Here is a 15593-nt window from a genome sequence, read left to right as displayed (position 1 = left end):
TCTATGTGGCTTTTATCTGACTTTTGTCATTAGGTTTTGGCGAGGTGCTTTTCATACAGGCTGTGTCCCTTTGGTCTGGTTGTATATGGTAATTTAGGCTGCAACTTTGTTTTTTATTTTTTTGTCCTCAAGAGGTTAAACATGGAGTTTAATGTAATATGGCGAGATTAAACATGGAGTTTAATATAATATGGCACAATTCTCCTAGGTATACATCCAAGAAAATGAAAAGATCAGTGTTCATACAAACATTCATAGCAGCTTTATTTGTAGTGGCCAAAAAGTGGAAATAAATTTCCATTAACTGATAGACACAATGTGGTATATCCATACAATGGATTATTTGGCAACAAAAAGGAATGAAGAACTGATACATGTTGCAACATGAATCTTGAAAACATGTGAAAGAAATCTAGTTACTAAACACCACGTATTATATGACTCCACTTATATAAAATTTCCAAAACATGCAAATCTATAGTGACCCAAAGTAGATTGGTGATTACCTACAGCTAAAAGAGATGAGGAACAGGATTAACTGCTAATTGGAGTAGAGTTTCTTTTGGGGGTGACAAAATGTTTAAAAATTGAGTGCGGTGATGGTTGTACCACTCTGCCAATACACTAAAAACCTCTGAATTGTACACTTTAAGTGGATGAATTGTACATAAATTGTATCTCAATAAACGTGTTATTTAAAAAAAGTTGCTTCATTTACCAAGCACCTAACTTCCTGCAAGAAAATACTGGGAATGCAAATACCACTGTTGCCTACACCATGCTCCCATGGACCACTTTTATTCCACAAGTTAGACCAAGAAGTATAATTGCTAAAATCAAACAGTGGTAGTCTCTTAATACTTTAAACTATATTTTAAAATTAATGATTGTAAACCTAAGTTTTTCTTTCCTTTTTTTCTTGAACTAAAGAAGGGGTCTTGCTATGTTGCCCAGGCTGGTCTCAAACTCCTGGCCTCAAGTGATCCTCCAACCTCAGCCTCCCAAAATGCTGGTATTACAGGTGTGAACCACAGTGTCCAGCCAAGTTTTTCCATCTTAAATTTCTTTCATAAATCTTCACCTTCTAGTCTTAGATAAGCAAATGCAAAGTCGTGAGAAAATGTTAATAACACCAAAAAAGTTTTTTGTGGGAGAGTGGGTCAGTTATAGCTGTGAGTACAAGTGTCCTGATTTAGCCAGCCAGTATGGTTCAGTAGTAAAAGGCTTGGGTTCTGGAACCAGAGCCTGGGCTTATTTCCAATCACACCACTAAGAAGCAGTGTGACAGTGGGCAAGTTACTCTTTTCCTCAGCCTTTTCATCTTTTGCAGAAGCTTATCTTGGCAAGGTAGAAGTTCAAAGAAGAGCTCCAGCAGGCTTGATGGATTAATGAGATTCTTATTTCTCAGCAAGATCAAAGCTTTGCAAAATGTCATTCAAAGATCTGGATCCAATATGGTATGATTGCAGGAGAGAAGATCTTTCACCTCTTGAGGAAAATTACTTAGATACTCTGGGGAGCAGTGACTAATCTGTAACAAAGCAAGCCTCTTCTGTCTCTTTCTGTCCTATAATTCAGATGTATACATTTAGGATGTTTTGTGCCATAAACATCACCAGCTTGGCTAGTTCTTTGCTGGGTTTATTTGGTTGCAATTTGAAAATCTCCACATTGGACTTGTGATTATACTGCTGTAGAAACTCCTCGATGTAGGCTGGCGGGTCTTGCTTGATCAGATTCTGTAACTGTGGCAGGTTGCTGGGCAGCTTGTTGTTGTTTCTGCCGCACATTCTGGCTGCAGACTGGCTTTGCAGTGAGCAGTTTTGATAAAACTCAGATGGCTGGCAGCAGCCAGTCCCTACCAGTTGCAGCTTGGACTTGTCGAGGCTGAAACTTTAAATGTACTATGCAGGAATTCCACTTTATCCCAGCATCCCAAAAGATCAGACTTATCACGGAGGAGGGCCATAATAAGTCTACACCCCTGAGGACCAACTGTTACAGAAGTTAGTTCCAGGGTACTTCTGTGGGAAGAGAATGGGTATGACTGAGTTACAGGGTTCTGAGATTGCTTTAAAAAATTAAGGGCATTAGAGTAGACAAAATCCATGGAGAACCCAAGTGAAAAGCATCTTCTCAGGTCCTTGAAAAATAGCACATATTAAGTCAGTTGTAGGTAGAAAGATCACCCTTTATCATTTATAGATGATTGGGAATTTCCTATTAATAAGGAATCACAGTCATAGTAGCCTCTTGTTTATCTACTTAGATCTTCCTAACCTTGTGGGTTAGAAAACATTATAAAAGTTATCTCTGCCTTAGAGATAAGAAAAATAGATCAGAGATCAGAGAAGTGTCATATTAAGGTCAGAAGCTAGTTATTAATGCAGATTTCAGGCCAATATGAAATATGAGTGCAAAATAATGGATGACTTTGCCCTGGTTAGGTTGGACTCCCTGCCCTTTCAAGTCAATTCCAACAGGAGTTGCCTGCAGTGTACATGATCTGATGAGGCTGGCTTTCTTAGGAAACACTGTAAGGATGATGGTAAAGGGTAAGGAGAGGCACAGAAAATACCAAGACACAAGCCGGCTCCACCTGAAATGCTCACAGCCTCTGGCAAGTAGGGTGTGACCCCTGGTAGGCACAACTCAGCGCCACTAGCTACGGAGGAGGCATGGGCTGTAGGAAACAAGGATACAGTCCTTGGATCAGAGGAGTCCCCTTGCATCAACCCCCAGAGAGAGGAGTCCAGAGATTTCTCTGAGGACTCTGCTCAGGTGCAGCAATTTTGGCTTCCTCAGCCTTTTGGGAGAAGGGCAGGGGTTGGTGAGAGTCAAGCCAACTGCTCCTGTCCCAGCTTTTTCCTTCTAAGACTCCTCAGACTGAAAGAGGAAGGCAGCACTGGTGCTGCATGAAGCTAATGAAAAGGGCCCAGGATTGTAAGTCGGACTGAGGACTGTGGATAGAGCTGCAACTCGGGGAAATAGGAAACAGGTGACTGAGCTGGGGTGAGCAGGAAGGTGGGAGTGAGCAGGAAGGTGGGAGTTCTCTCAATTACTTCCCACAGTTAGTACTGATCTTAGGCATCAGCTCTCTAACCTCATTATTGCTTCTACTCTGGCCCTTCAATAGAGGGAACAGAAGTTCTGTAGTCCCACCCAACAAACTCTGGATATTTTCCCCATCACAGAGGATGTCTACTTCCTTCCCGTGCCAAACACTGTGGGCCATTTCTGAGAAGTGGCATGAGTCCAGTCACTTCTTACCTCCTGTCATTGCTTTCTCTAACCCCTGGAAGTGCCCCCATCCCAGTTAAAGAGCTTCTGCATTAGTCAAGAGGAATAAAATGGGGCCTCAACTAGAAAGATAACAGGGAAAGGTAAGAAATACATCTCTTTGAGGTTCTTCAACCAGAAGCAGTCTTGAAGCGCTTTGATTATGTGATCATCCTTCCTTGCCTGTTTTTTCTTTAAACTGCATTTTAGGTTTTGGGGTATATGTGAATAACATGCAAGATTGTTGCATAGGTACACACATGCAGTATGATTTGCTGCCTTCCTCCCCCCATCACCTATATCTGGCATTTCTCCCCATGCTATCTCTCCCCAACTCCCCACCCACCACTGTCCCTCCCCTATTTCCCCCCGACAAACCTGGTTCTTAATTTTTCAGATCTATCATTCTGATATCCTGTTAAGATAAAGGTGTAGGTAGCCAAATAGGTATCAGTATTAACTGAGTTGATTCAGTGATGGAGGCCCCTTTTAAGGAGTTTTGGGAGAGAAGGAAATAGAAGACGAATCCTTTTAGCATGGACATCTTAGTTCTGAAAACAATGAATAGTTGGGACAAAACTTGCACTACAGAGCAGGTCTTAGATCCTGGATATTAGGAGAAGACTGGCTCCATTCATGCTCTTACTCAAGTCCTTCATTCTTAGAGGAGGTGATTTCAGATGAACTTCAAAGGTAGTAAGATTTACAAACTGTTGGACACCCTGTCTTTTCTGGAAGAAATCAGAATAGATGCCTTTTTTTCTTGTGTGAAGATGAGTAGGCAGGTCACAGGGTGATTAGTGATGTTCAAAATTTGAATGGAGGAATTCAGGGGGGCATATATGGAGACTCAGATAAAAGAAAATGTGGGTTTTGTGGAAAATGCATATTGAGATAAGGTAAATGTGCAGCAGGTGTGTGGGATTATTTCACAGTGTTTTAGAAGAGTTTCTTAGATACCAGGCATGTTTCTAGGTACTGATATGTAGTTGACAATAAAAATGTCTGTTGTCATAAGGGCTTGTTCCTGACAAAAATATACAAACATTTTGAATATTTAAAACAGTGTTTTCCATTAAGAAGAGAATTTTATTCTGGTGCAGGTAACGGTATTGTAATTGGGATGCTTAGAACTTCCAACCTGGATGCTTTTTAAATAAGAAGATAACCAAACATTCTGAGCTTAAGTCACATGAGGGGAGTAGTATTCTGAGAAAGATGTCTTCCAGTAGTCTAGTTGTCATGTTTTATTTAGTGAAATGTTCAACACCTATGTATGTTAGAGGCTGGGTTTACAGAAGGAAATAGGCAGAGTTTCTTAACTCCAGTCCCTTCACCTCATGATATGGTGGGTAATTGTTGAAGGATAAATATTGGAGAACAAAGTGGAACTTTGTGTACCTGTTAGGATTCTTTTGAGCAGTGGTTGCTCAGAGATGCTGTGGCTTGAGAACAAGGCTGATGGTGTTGGAAGGGTGGCGCAGTGTTGGAAATACAATGGGCAACATGGAGATTTACTGTGTAGGATGATCCAGTGGTACTTGCTGATGATTAAATAGGATGCACAAAGAAAAGGGAAGAATCCAGGATGACTTGATTCTAGGTTGAACAACCGGTTGGGCAGAATGTTCTGAGATATGGGAAGAGAAGTAGTCATGATTTCTGCCTCAGGCATGATAGGTTTGATGTATCTGTGAGGCAGATATGTAGGGATATCAAGTATGGAGTTGGATATTCTAGTCTGGAGCTTGCAGGGAATGTAAGGTATGTTTGTGTTTGTTTTAGGATAGTTTACATTCTCAATTGTTAACAAGTAGACCACCTAGAAAGTGCAATGTTCAAGGTCTTTTCAGGAGCAGTATATTTTCTTCCCCTGTATTTCAAGTTTTCCCCTACTACTGGATAATTTTTTTCAGCTAAATACTTCTGTTCTAAACACACACACACACACACACACTCTTACACTTGACTTTGCTTTCCATTTTAGCCAGTGCCCTATTTATTTGCTGTCCTTTGCTTCCAAATTCCTCAAAAAATTAGCCATGTTAACAGACTTCAATTCCCCTTTTATCTAACTTAGTCAAGTCAGGCTTTGCCTTTCTTTATTCTTGCAAAATTGCCTTTATCAAGGTATACAATTTTCTGTAATTCTAAACATAAGGCCAATTCTGTTTTCAAGTTCTTTGATTCATCAGTAGCATTTTACATGGTAATAACCCCCTCACTAACAAACTATATTCTATGTACTAAGATAGTACATTTGGGAACATTTGTATCTTAATAGTTTTCCACCGTCAGTGTCCCTTGCAAATGTCTCAACATGCTCCAACTCCTCTCCCATCCATTCTTCATGTTGGGATTCAGTTCCAGGTTCTCTTTTCTCTATGAATATTCACTAGCTGGGTGATCTCATCAGTTACATGGCTTTAGGATCTATTTTCTATACCCCTTACCATATCCACTTGAATTTCTGATCGCAAACTATCTTCAAAATTGTAGCCTTGAGCTCCTCCTCTCACACTTTTCCCAACTCAGTTGGGAGCAGCTCCTATCAGTTGTTTATGCCAAAAATCGGGGGTGTCATCTTTGACTCACTGTCATCGCACTTCCCCTATCTAACCTGTCAAAAAATACCATTGACACATTTAAGAAATGTATACCCACTCCTATTAATTCCCACCACATACACTGCTACCTTGATCCTCAGCCAACATTCTTCTTTCCCTGGATTCCTGCAACAGTCTCCACTTTTCCCCAATTCTTCCCTTCTCTGTTTGTGCTATTCTCTATCATCGATGCCAAGGAAAACTTTAAAAGTGTATGTCAAATATATCTCCTCTCTGCTGAAAACAATGATCTGATTCTGAGAGAAGTGAGGAACATGTGCAAAGTCTGACAGCAGCCTGTGAGTCCCTGTGTGATCTGGCCCGACTGCTCTGACCTGACTCTCCTGCTCTTTCAGTTCATCCTAGCTGTGCTGGCTGCCTGCTGATATTTGAATGCCAGGTGTTATATCTTAGGGTATTTTCTCTGGCTGTTCCATTTTCTTAGAGTGTTCCTTTCCCCTTGGTGACTCCTATATTTTAAATCTCTTACGGTCATCTCACATCCTGTCATCTCTCCTTTTTGTTGTAGCCATTGCTGTGAGAAGCATTTGAGTGCAGGTTTGGTTGACAGCACCTTACTCAGCTGCATCCCACCCCAGAGTTTGTCTGCTTTATTGCATGGGCACCTCAGGGATCTCATTCAGTTATTCTGGGGCATGTATGGACCTGAAAAATGCAAGGAAATCCACACTCCTTGGGTCATCCTTGACGTATGGGTGTGGAAGCCAGTGAATAAAAGTTCCCCTCTTCTGTGTCTAGAGTGGACAATTCTTTGGTTCCTTCTCTATGGTTCTTCATGTGGAACTGGATATAGTGATGACTGCATTATCCATCTCAGTAAGGCACCTTTGGATCCATATTCTCTTTCCTGTTCCATTCCTTCTTCCTATTCTTTTTCACTGTATAGTTTTCTGTATATACCACTGGCATGAAATTTTAGTTTCTGCTATTTAAAGAAGTGAAGCTATTTCCTCACCTCATTCAATTTTTCTCAAATTTATTGTCTAATGAGGTTTGTAACAAACTTTTTATTTCAAATTTCAACTTCCCATGCTCCCTGTCATAAAATGCCTATCATTGCCCTATTCCTTGGTTTTTAAATCACAACAATGAAACTTTGTGTAATATGTAATTTAATCATGATGTCCTTTTATTATCCTTCTCCAGTCTTTAGCAAACATTCTACTAAGGGATCCATCTGTTTTGTTCATGGATTTTTTCCTTAACCCATTCAGTTAAAATATTTAAATAGTTCTCATTTTATTTAGTTACTATATTTTCCAAATGACATGGATATAAAATTTGAAAAGATCATGCTTCAGAACTGTAGAAATGTAATACAGTTAGGGCAGAAGCAGGAAAAGGAAGTGAGACACAATGGAGCCTGGAAATGGGAATATCGTGGCACACAAGAGAAAAGTGAGTTTTAAGCAGGAGAGTTGGCAATTCAGATAAAAGTTGCTCAGGGGTCCAGTTGCATGAAGGCAGGTAAGTGACAAGGGCACCATCATCATGGAGATCATTGATTGTCACAGTAAAAGGAGTTTTTGGTTTGTGATGGGAATAAAATTCAGATTCATTTGTTTCAAAGCCAATTATCCTTGATAGAGTTGAGATTGTAGACATTTTTACATGTTTCACTATAAGGAAAAGCAGAGGTTTGAATAAAGGGAGGAGGATTTAATGTCATGGTAGATTAATCAACATAAATAATTTTTAAAACTAATATTTCTACAGAAGAGAAATATAAATGACAAAGTTCTGTGCACTGAGAAATTATACAAAATGATTTTATGCATAATCACACTTAACCTCCCTATATCCCTCAGATAAAGGTAGTTTGGGCTGGTCAAGGTGGCTCATGCCTCTAATCCCAGCACTTTGGGAGGCTGAGGTGGGCAGATCACCTGAGATTGGGAGTTGGAGACCAGCTGACCAACATGGGGAAACCCTGTCTCTACTAAAAATACAAAATTAGCTGGGTACGGTGGTGAATGCCTGTAATCCCAGCTACTGGGGAGGCTGAGGCAGGAGAATTGCTTGAATCTGGGAGGTAGAGGTTGCAGTGAGCCAAGATTGCACCATTGCACTCGAGCCTGGGCAACGAGAGCAAAACTCCACCTCAAAAAAAAGGTAGTTTAGTGCTATTTCCCATTAACAGAGAAGGAAACTAGTACATAAATTATTTGTGCAAAGTCCACCACTACAATATGTGGCAGTCATGATTTCAGCCAATAACTTTAGATTCTAAACATTTCCCAAGTCTTATGGAAGGAAATTAGTTTTCAGTTTGGTTACATGATGGGGTCTGACCCAGCAATAGATGAACAAATTCACTCAAACACAAATTTCCAGTGAAAGAGTGGGTTGGGGGTCCATGGACACTCAGACACTCCTGAGAGGGATAGCAGTCACGGCCCTCACCAGCTGGTACTCTAGGCATTTATTCAGTATAGATTTAGTAACAGAGGCTCTGAGTCAACACATTTATGGATAATGATTAAAGGCCTGTTCCAAAACCCAAAGCAAACGCCATCTGTGGGTGACAAATCTGGTTGCCCTCCCCCAGAGAGCCATCTGGCCCGAAAAGATTAAAGTTTAGTTTTAGGACCAGATCAGTAAAGAAGTTATTTAAACTCCCCCACTTTCCCTACTTGTTTGCTTTTATCAACTAAACGTAATGGGGATTAGGCTGCCTTCAGACGAAACTACTACTGAAACTATGCAAATCTCTTGGCTTTCCAAGAGGTTTGTGATTATATTCTATATTTTTACAATCTTTCCAACCATCCTGACTGATCTTCTAGTTATGTAGGATGCATGTTGCATATAGGGCATCTAGATGGGAACAATAAGCCTAGTTATTTAGGACATTGGAATTGGTAGAAAGGAGGACTCAAATATGGCTGTCTGTTACTATTAGCTGTGATAGCTTAGAGCAATTACATTTCTAAACTTTTTTTTTTGAAAAAGAGACCAAGTTTTAATTTTCAGTATTTACTGTTCTGTGACTAGTGTTTAAAGTACATTACTTCATTTAATCTTCATAAGAACCTCATGAAGTGGGTCATATATATATATATATATATATAACTTACATATTTTATACACATATATTTTATAACATTCTTGGTAACTCTAGTGTTTAAGGATCTGAAAAAAAGGAAAATGATCATGATAAGATAAAAAGATGAAAAATTATTAACACGAAGGATATTTGTCATGGGAGTCAGAAGTCAGTCTTGCTAAAAATGAGAATTCTCCTGTGACAAAAAGAAGGAACTGGAAGACAGGTGGAGGGAGAGTCACATGCACAAGGGTTTATTTGACTTATACGCCCATCAACAAGTGGTCGAATGATACAAACAGACACCTCTCAAAAGATGACATTTATGCAGCCAACAGATATATGAAAAAAAGCTCATCACTGGTCATTAGATAAATGCAAATCAAAACCACAATGAGACACCATTTCATGCCAGTTAGAATGGCAATCACTAACAAATCAGGAAACAGATGCTGGAGAGGATGTGGAGAAATAGAACACTTTTACATTGTTGGTGGGAGTGTAAATTAGTTCAACCATTGTGGAAGACAGTGCAGTGATTCCTCATGAATCTAGAACTAGAAATACCATTTGACCAGCAATCCCATTACTGGGCAAATACCCAAAGGATTATAAATTATGTTTATTATGGCACTGTTCACAATAGCAAAGACTTGAAACTAACCCAAATGCCCATAAATGATAGACTGGATAAAGAAAACGTGGCACATATACACCATGGAATACTATGCAGCCATAAAAACGATGAGTTCATGTCCTTTGCAGGGACATGGATGAAGCTGGAAACCATCATTCTCAGCAAACTAACAAGAACAGAAAACCAAACACCACATGTTCTCATTCATAAATAGGAGCTGAACAATGAGAACATGGACACAGGGAGGGGAGCATCACACATCAGGTCCTGTCAGAGGGTGGGGTTCCAGGGGAGGGATAGCATTTGGAGAAATACATAATGTAGAACACAGGTTGATGGGTGCAGCAAGCCACCATGGCACAGGTATAGCTATGTAATGAAACTGCACATTCTGCACATGTACCCCAGAACTTAAAATATTAAAAAAAAACAAACAAAAACCATGGGTTTCAATGGAGAACCAAATAAGGACCTTTCATTTTCTCAGTATGTTTCCAGCATGGCTGTATGTACAGAAACCTATGAATATTTAGAAGATGTGAAAGATATACTGTAGAGCAGTGGTCTTAAATAGAACTTTCTGCAATGATAGAAATATTCTTGGTAGTCACTAGTCATATGTGGCTATTGAGCACTTGAGAAGTGTTTTGCATGAATGTGATTTTATTAAATATAAATTTAAGTTTACATAGTAATATATGGCTAGTAGCAACCTTATCAAATACAGTAGTTTTAGGGAAAATATTCAGATTGTGTGATTAATTTGGGCATTAGAAACTGAAGGGTTTATTTGACTTATACATGGACCCAATTCTAAAATTTCAGGAGAGAAAACTGGCTCTTGCATTTGGGAATTTAGCTTAACTGAAAGGTAGAATAGTACCAATGTATGTGCTAAAGAAATCAATTGATTTAAACATTTTCATTTCTTCTTTCAAGGTATTCATGACATCAACAAGAACACAGAAAACACTGTATATATTCCATTCCTTTGTGAAAGTTGTTTTGTGATATCAATTCTATAGATATTTAATATTCTACGTACTCAATGAAATTCAAATTTCTTTGAGGGCAGAAAATATGTATTATGCTTCTCTATGTCTATGTAGGCTGCTTGGTTATTTTGTTTAAAGTCTAGCAATGGAAACAAGTGCTGTCTTTGTAAGTGGGATATCACAGGTTGAACTCTAATCAGATATACTGTAGAAAGTTATATGTAGGTGAAGAAGCCCTATAAAAACTGACAAGGAGAATTTTTAGGAGCCATGCTTCCCTCTAATATCACCTCAACACATCCAGCTGCCTTTTTGTTGGTAGGAATTCCTGGTTTGGAGCACCTGCACATCTGGATCTCCATCCCCTTTTGCTTTGCCTATACTTTGGCCCTACTTGGAAACTGTACCCTTCTCTTTATTATCCGAGCGGACGCAGCCCTCCATCAACCCATGTACCTCTTTCTGGCCATGTTGGCAACAATTGACCTAGTTCTTTCTTCTACAACGCTGCCTAAAATGCTTGCCATATTCTGGCTCAGGGATCGGGAGATCAACTTCTTTGCCTGCCTGGTCCAGATGTTCTTCCTTCACTCCTTCTCCATCATGCAATCAGCAGTGCTGCTGGCCATGGCCTTTGACCGCTATGTGGCCATCTGCAAGCCACTGCACTACACCACGGTCCTGACTGGGTCCCTCATCACCAAAATTGGCATGGCTGCTGTGGCCCGGGCTGTGACCCTGACGACTCCACTCCCATTCCTGCTGAGAGGCTTCCACTACTGCCGAGGCCCAGTAATTGCCCACTGCTACTGTGAACACATGGCTGTGGTGAGGCTGGCGTGTGGGGACACTCGCTTCAACAATATCTATGGCATTGCTGTGGCCATGTTGATTGTGGTGTTGGACCTGCTCTTTGTCATCCTGTCTTATGTCTTCATCCTTCAGGCAGTTCTCCACCTCGCCTCTCAGGAGGCCCACTACAAGGCATTTGGGACATGTGTGTCTCACATAGGTGCCCTCCTGTCCACCTACACTCCGGTAGTCATCTCCTCAGTCATGCACCGTGTAGCTCGCCGTGCTGCCCCTCATGTCCACATCCTCCTTGCTATTTTCTACCTCCTTTTCCCACCCATGGTCAATCCTATCATCTATGGAGTCAAGACCAAGCAGATTCGTGATCATGTGCTCAGTCTATTCCAGAGAAAGAACATGTAGATGAGATGGATAGTTCTTTTTGTTAACCCACTGGCCCAGTAATGAGAATGCTGGATGGGGGTTGAGAGGAAAAATTTAAGTAGGAAAGTTGCAGAATGTCTTTGGCAATTCTCTAGTATGACAAGGAAAATGAAGCCCCATTTCTCACAGATCTACGAGTCAGGTCAAATCAGGAGTGCACTATAGTCTGGGCTGATAGTAGAGGTTTGACCTTCCCATTGTCATAGACTCATCGCATGGCTAAGGAAGAAAAAAATCCTCTCAAAGTGATATTGTGATCTAGATGAAAGACAGTAAGAATATTGGCTGAGATTGGCCCAAGCAGCTGAGATTTTGGTGACTTCTTTATTCAGGTATGGGTTAGGAAATGAACACCACATTTTGTGGCCCAAAAGTGATTACTCCTTTTAGTACTGAAATTACCTCCATGTCTTTTCTGACAAGTACCCTCCAGCCTTTGCCACTCTTTTATATCCTACTATCTCCCAATTTCATTTATACAGTTAGCTTCATTTATAAGTAGATATATTTCTTCCATCAGTTCCTTTTTTACTTCCTGATAGTCATGGCCAATTCCTTTATTGAACGCTTATCAAAAGGAGTCCTCTGATGTTCCTTTTTATCCATTTGTATTATGGTGTATCTAGCTTTTCACATGCACTTCCCTTCTTAGCCATATTCTTAGGCATTTTATCCTTATTGTGGCAATTGTGAATGGGAGTGAGTTCATGCTTTGGCTCCTGGCTTGACCAACGTGTAGGAATGCTAGTGATTTTTGCACATTTATTTTGTATCCCGGACCTTGAAGCTGCTTATCAGCTTAAGCTTTGGGATCGAGACAATGGAATTTCTAGATATAGAATCATGTCATCTGCAAACAGGGATAGTTTGACTTTCTCTTTTCCTATTTGTATGCCCTTTCTTTTTCTTGCCTGATTGCTCTGACCAGAACATCTAATACTATTTTGAATAGGCATGGTGAAAGAGGGCATCCTTGTCTTGTGCCAGTTTTCAAGGGGAATTCCAAACCACTGCTTAATCAGATGACACAAATGAAAAAATGTTCCATACTTATGGATAGAAATAATCAATATTGTGAAAATGGCCATGCTACCCAAAGTAATTTATATATTCAACGCTATTCCCATTTAACTACCATTGACATTCTTCATAGAAGTAGAAAAAGCTCTTAGGTTGGTGCAAAAGTAATTGCAGTTTTTGCAATTACTTTCAATAGCAAAAACCATGATTACTTTTGCTCCAACCTAATATTTTAAAATTTATATGGAATCAAATAAAAGCCCAAACAGCCAAGGCAATCCTCAGCAAATCAAAGCTGCAGGGATTATGCTACCCAACTTTAAACTACACTACAGGGCTAAAGTAACCAAAACAGCATGGTACTGGTACAAAAACAGACACATAGAGCAATGAAACAGGGTAGAGAACTCAGAAATAAGACTGCACACCTACAGCCATCTGATCTATAACAAAGCTGATAAAAACAAGCAACAAACATAGGATTTAATAAGTGGTGCTGGGAGAACTGGCTAGCCATATGCAGAAAGTTGAAACTGGATTCCTTCTTTACACCTTATACACAAGTTAACTCAATGGAATAAGACTTAAATGTAAAACCCAAAACTATAAAAACCCTGGAATATAACATATGCAATACCATTCAGGACATAGGAACAGGCAAAGATTTCATGAAAAAGATGTCAAAAGCAATTGCAGCAAAAGCAAAAATTGATAAATGGGGTCTAATTAAACTAAAGAGATTCTGCACAGAAAAAGAAACTATCAGAGTAAACAGACAACCTACAGAGTAGGAGAAAGTTTTTGCAAACTGTGCATCTGGTGAAGGTATAATTGCCAGCATCTATAAAGAACTTAAGCTTACAAAAAAACCCCACAAAAAAAACAAAAAACACCCCACAACATTAAAAAGTGGGCAGAAGACATGAACAGACACTTCTCAAAAGACATATGTGGCCAATAAACATAAAAACAAACTCAACATCACTGATTATTAGGTAAATGCAAATTAAAACCATTATGAGATACCATATCATGTCAGTCAGATGGCTATTAAAAAGTCAAAAAAAATAACAGATGCTGGTAAGTTTGTGGAGAAAAAGGAACACTTATACAATGTTAATGGGAGTATAAATTGGTTCAACCATTGTAGAAGACAGAGTGGCAATTCCTCAAAGACCTAGAAACAAATACTATTTGACCAAGCAATCCCATTACTGAGTATAGAACCAAAGGAATATAAATCATTCTATTATAAAGACACCTGTATGCATACATTCACTGCAGCATTATTCACAATAGCAAAGACATGGAATCAACCCAAATTCCCATCAATGTTAGACTGGATGAAGAAAACGTGGTGTGTGTATGTGTATATATATATATATATATATATATATATACACACACACACACACACACCATGGAATACTATGCAGCCATAAAAAAGAACAAAGTCATGTACTTTACAGGGACATGGAAAGAGCTGGAGGCTATTAACCTTGGCAAATTAATGCAGGTACAGAAAACCAAATACTTCATATTCTCACTTATAAGTGGGAGCTAAATGATGAGAACACATGGACACATAGAGGACACCACCACATACTGGGGCCTACTAGAGGGTAGGAGGAAGGAGAGTATCAGGAAAAATAATGGATACTAGGCTGAATACCTGGGTGATGAAATAGTCCGTACAACAAAGCCCTATGACGCACATTTACTTATGTAACAAACCTGCACATCCTGCACAAGTACCCATGAACTTAAAAGTTAAAAAAATATAGTCTCCTACTTCCCTTTAAATAGGATAGAATTATTGGTCCCGTTTTTCATGTAGAAATATCAACTTAAACAGATGAGAAGATCAACTTTGTTTTAGGGTTTATGGTGTCTTACCCCTCTCTCCACCTCCCTTGGCCATGAAAGAATACCATGCATGGGAGTGTTTAGTTATCGTTCCTGAAAATATTCTCCTTGTTTGCCTTGTCATGGAAAGTTGGCATCTTGACATAAGCTTGTTTCTGCTTCTCACTCCTCACCATTGTTCAAGGCTAAGGGCACCTAAATAAAGAGCATGATTGACTCTAATTTGGCTGATCACCAAAGTATTTAGGTTCATAAGAGTGAAAAAGGGAAGCAGCAGCCTCAGTCTGCAACATCTGCCCATGCAGTTATGCTTTAGAGACTGTGGAGGTTGCCATGCTTGAACACATCTGAGCAGCTGGAGATAAGTCAAATTATGAGTGAGGAAGCTTAAGTGCAGCAGAGGCTCCAGTGTAAAAAGATGAGGGAAATATATAGTCTATAATGAGGCTATCTAAAAATGGTTCATTCTCAAGTGGTAGCTCAATGATAAGGCAATTTCTCTGGTTCTTTAGCTCCTCACAAGAATAATCATAAAAAAATTATAAATAATCCAATTTCTATGGAACACTGAATCTGAGAGGAGAAAGCAGCCTTTAGAAGCAAGCTATCCTAGCACTGTGGATACATGTCATTCTTACTCTCAGAATGATTGGGCAAGATAACATAAGGAATCATTAAAAAGTAAATTTATGCCTCCAGTAAAAAGGTGTATAGAATAGTGCTGCTGACGATAGATTTTCCTTAAGCCTTTGATTGGTAGGGGTGGGGATGTACAGAGCATCAAACTTCTTAGGACCGATCAAGGAGACAGAAATACTGTGAATGATATGAAATGAAAGGTTTATTATAGGTTTAAACCTTAGATCACCAGGGCTAACAGCCAGGAA

General features: G+C 39.5%; 1 protein-coding gene across 1 annotated transcript; it reads left to right on the top strand.

Moving 5' to 3' along the window:
• Positions 1-10837: 10837 nt before the first annotated feature.
• On the top strand, positions 10838-11859 carry LOC108307466 (olfactory receptor 52K1). Its single transcript, XM_017532830.1, has one exon. The coding sequence runs from the start codon at positions 10855-10857 to the stop codon at positions 11797-11799; it is 945 nt and encodes a 314-aa protein (XP_017388319.1). The 5' UTR covers positions 10838-10854; the 3' UTR covers positions 11800-11859.
• Positions 11860-15593: the final 3734 nt, after the last annotated feature.

The sequence above is a fragment of the Cebus imitator genome, unplaced genomic scaffold (assembly GCF_001604975.1).
Source record: "Cebus imitator isolate Cc_AM_T3 unplaced genomic scaffold, Cebus_imitator-1.0 Scaffold79, whole genome shotgun sequence".
NCBI classification, from domain to species: Eukaryota; Metazoa; Chordata; class Mammalia; order Primates; family Cebidae; genus Cebus; species Cebus imitator.
The sequence above is the reverse complement of the archived record's forward strand: the minus strand, read 5'-3'. Positions and strand labels throughout refer to the sequence as shown.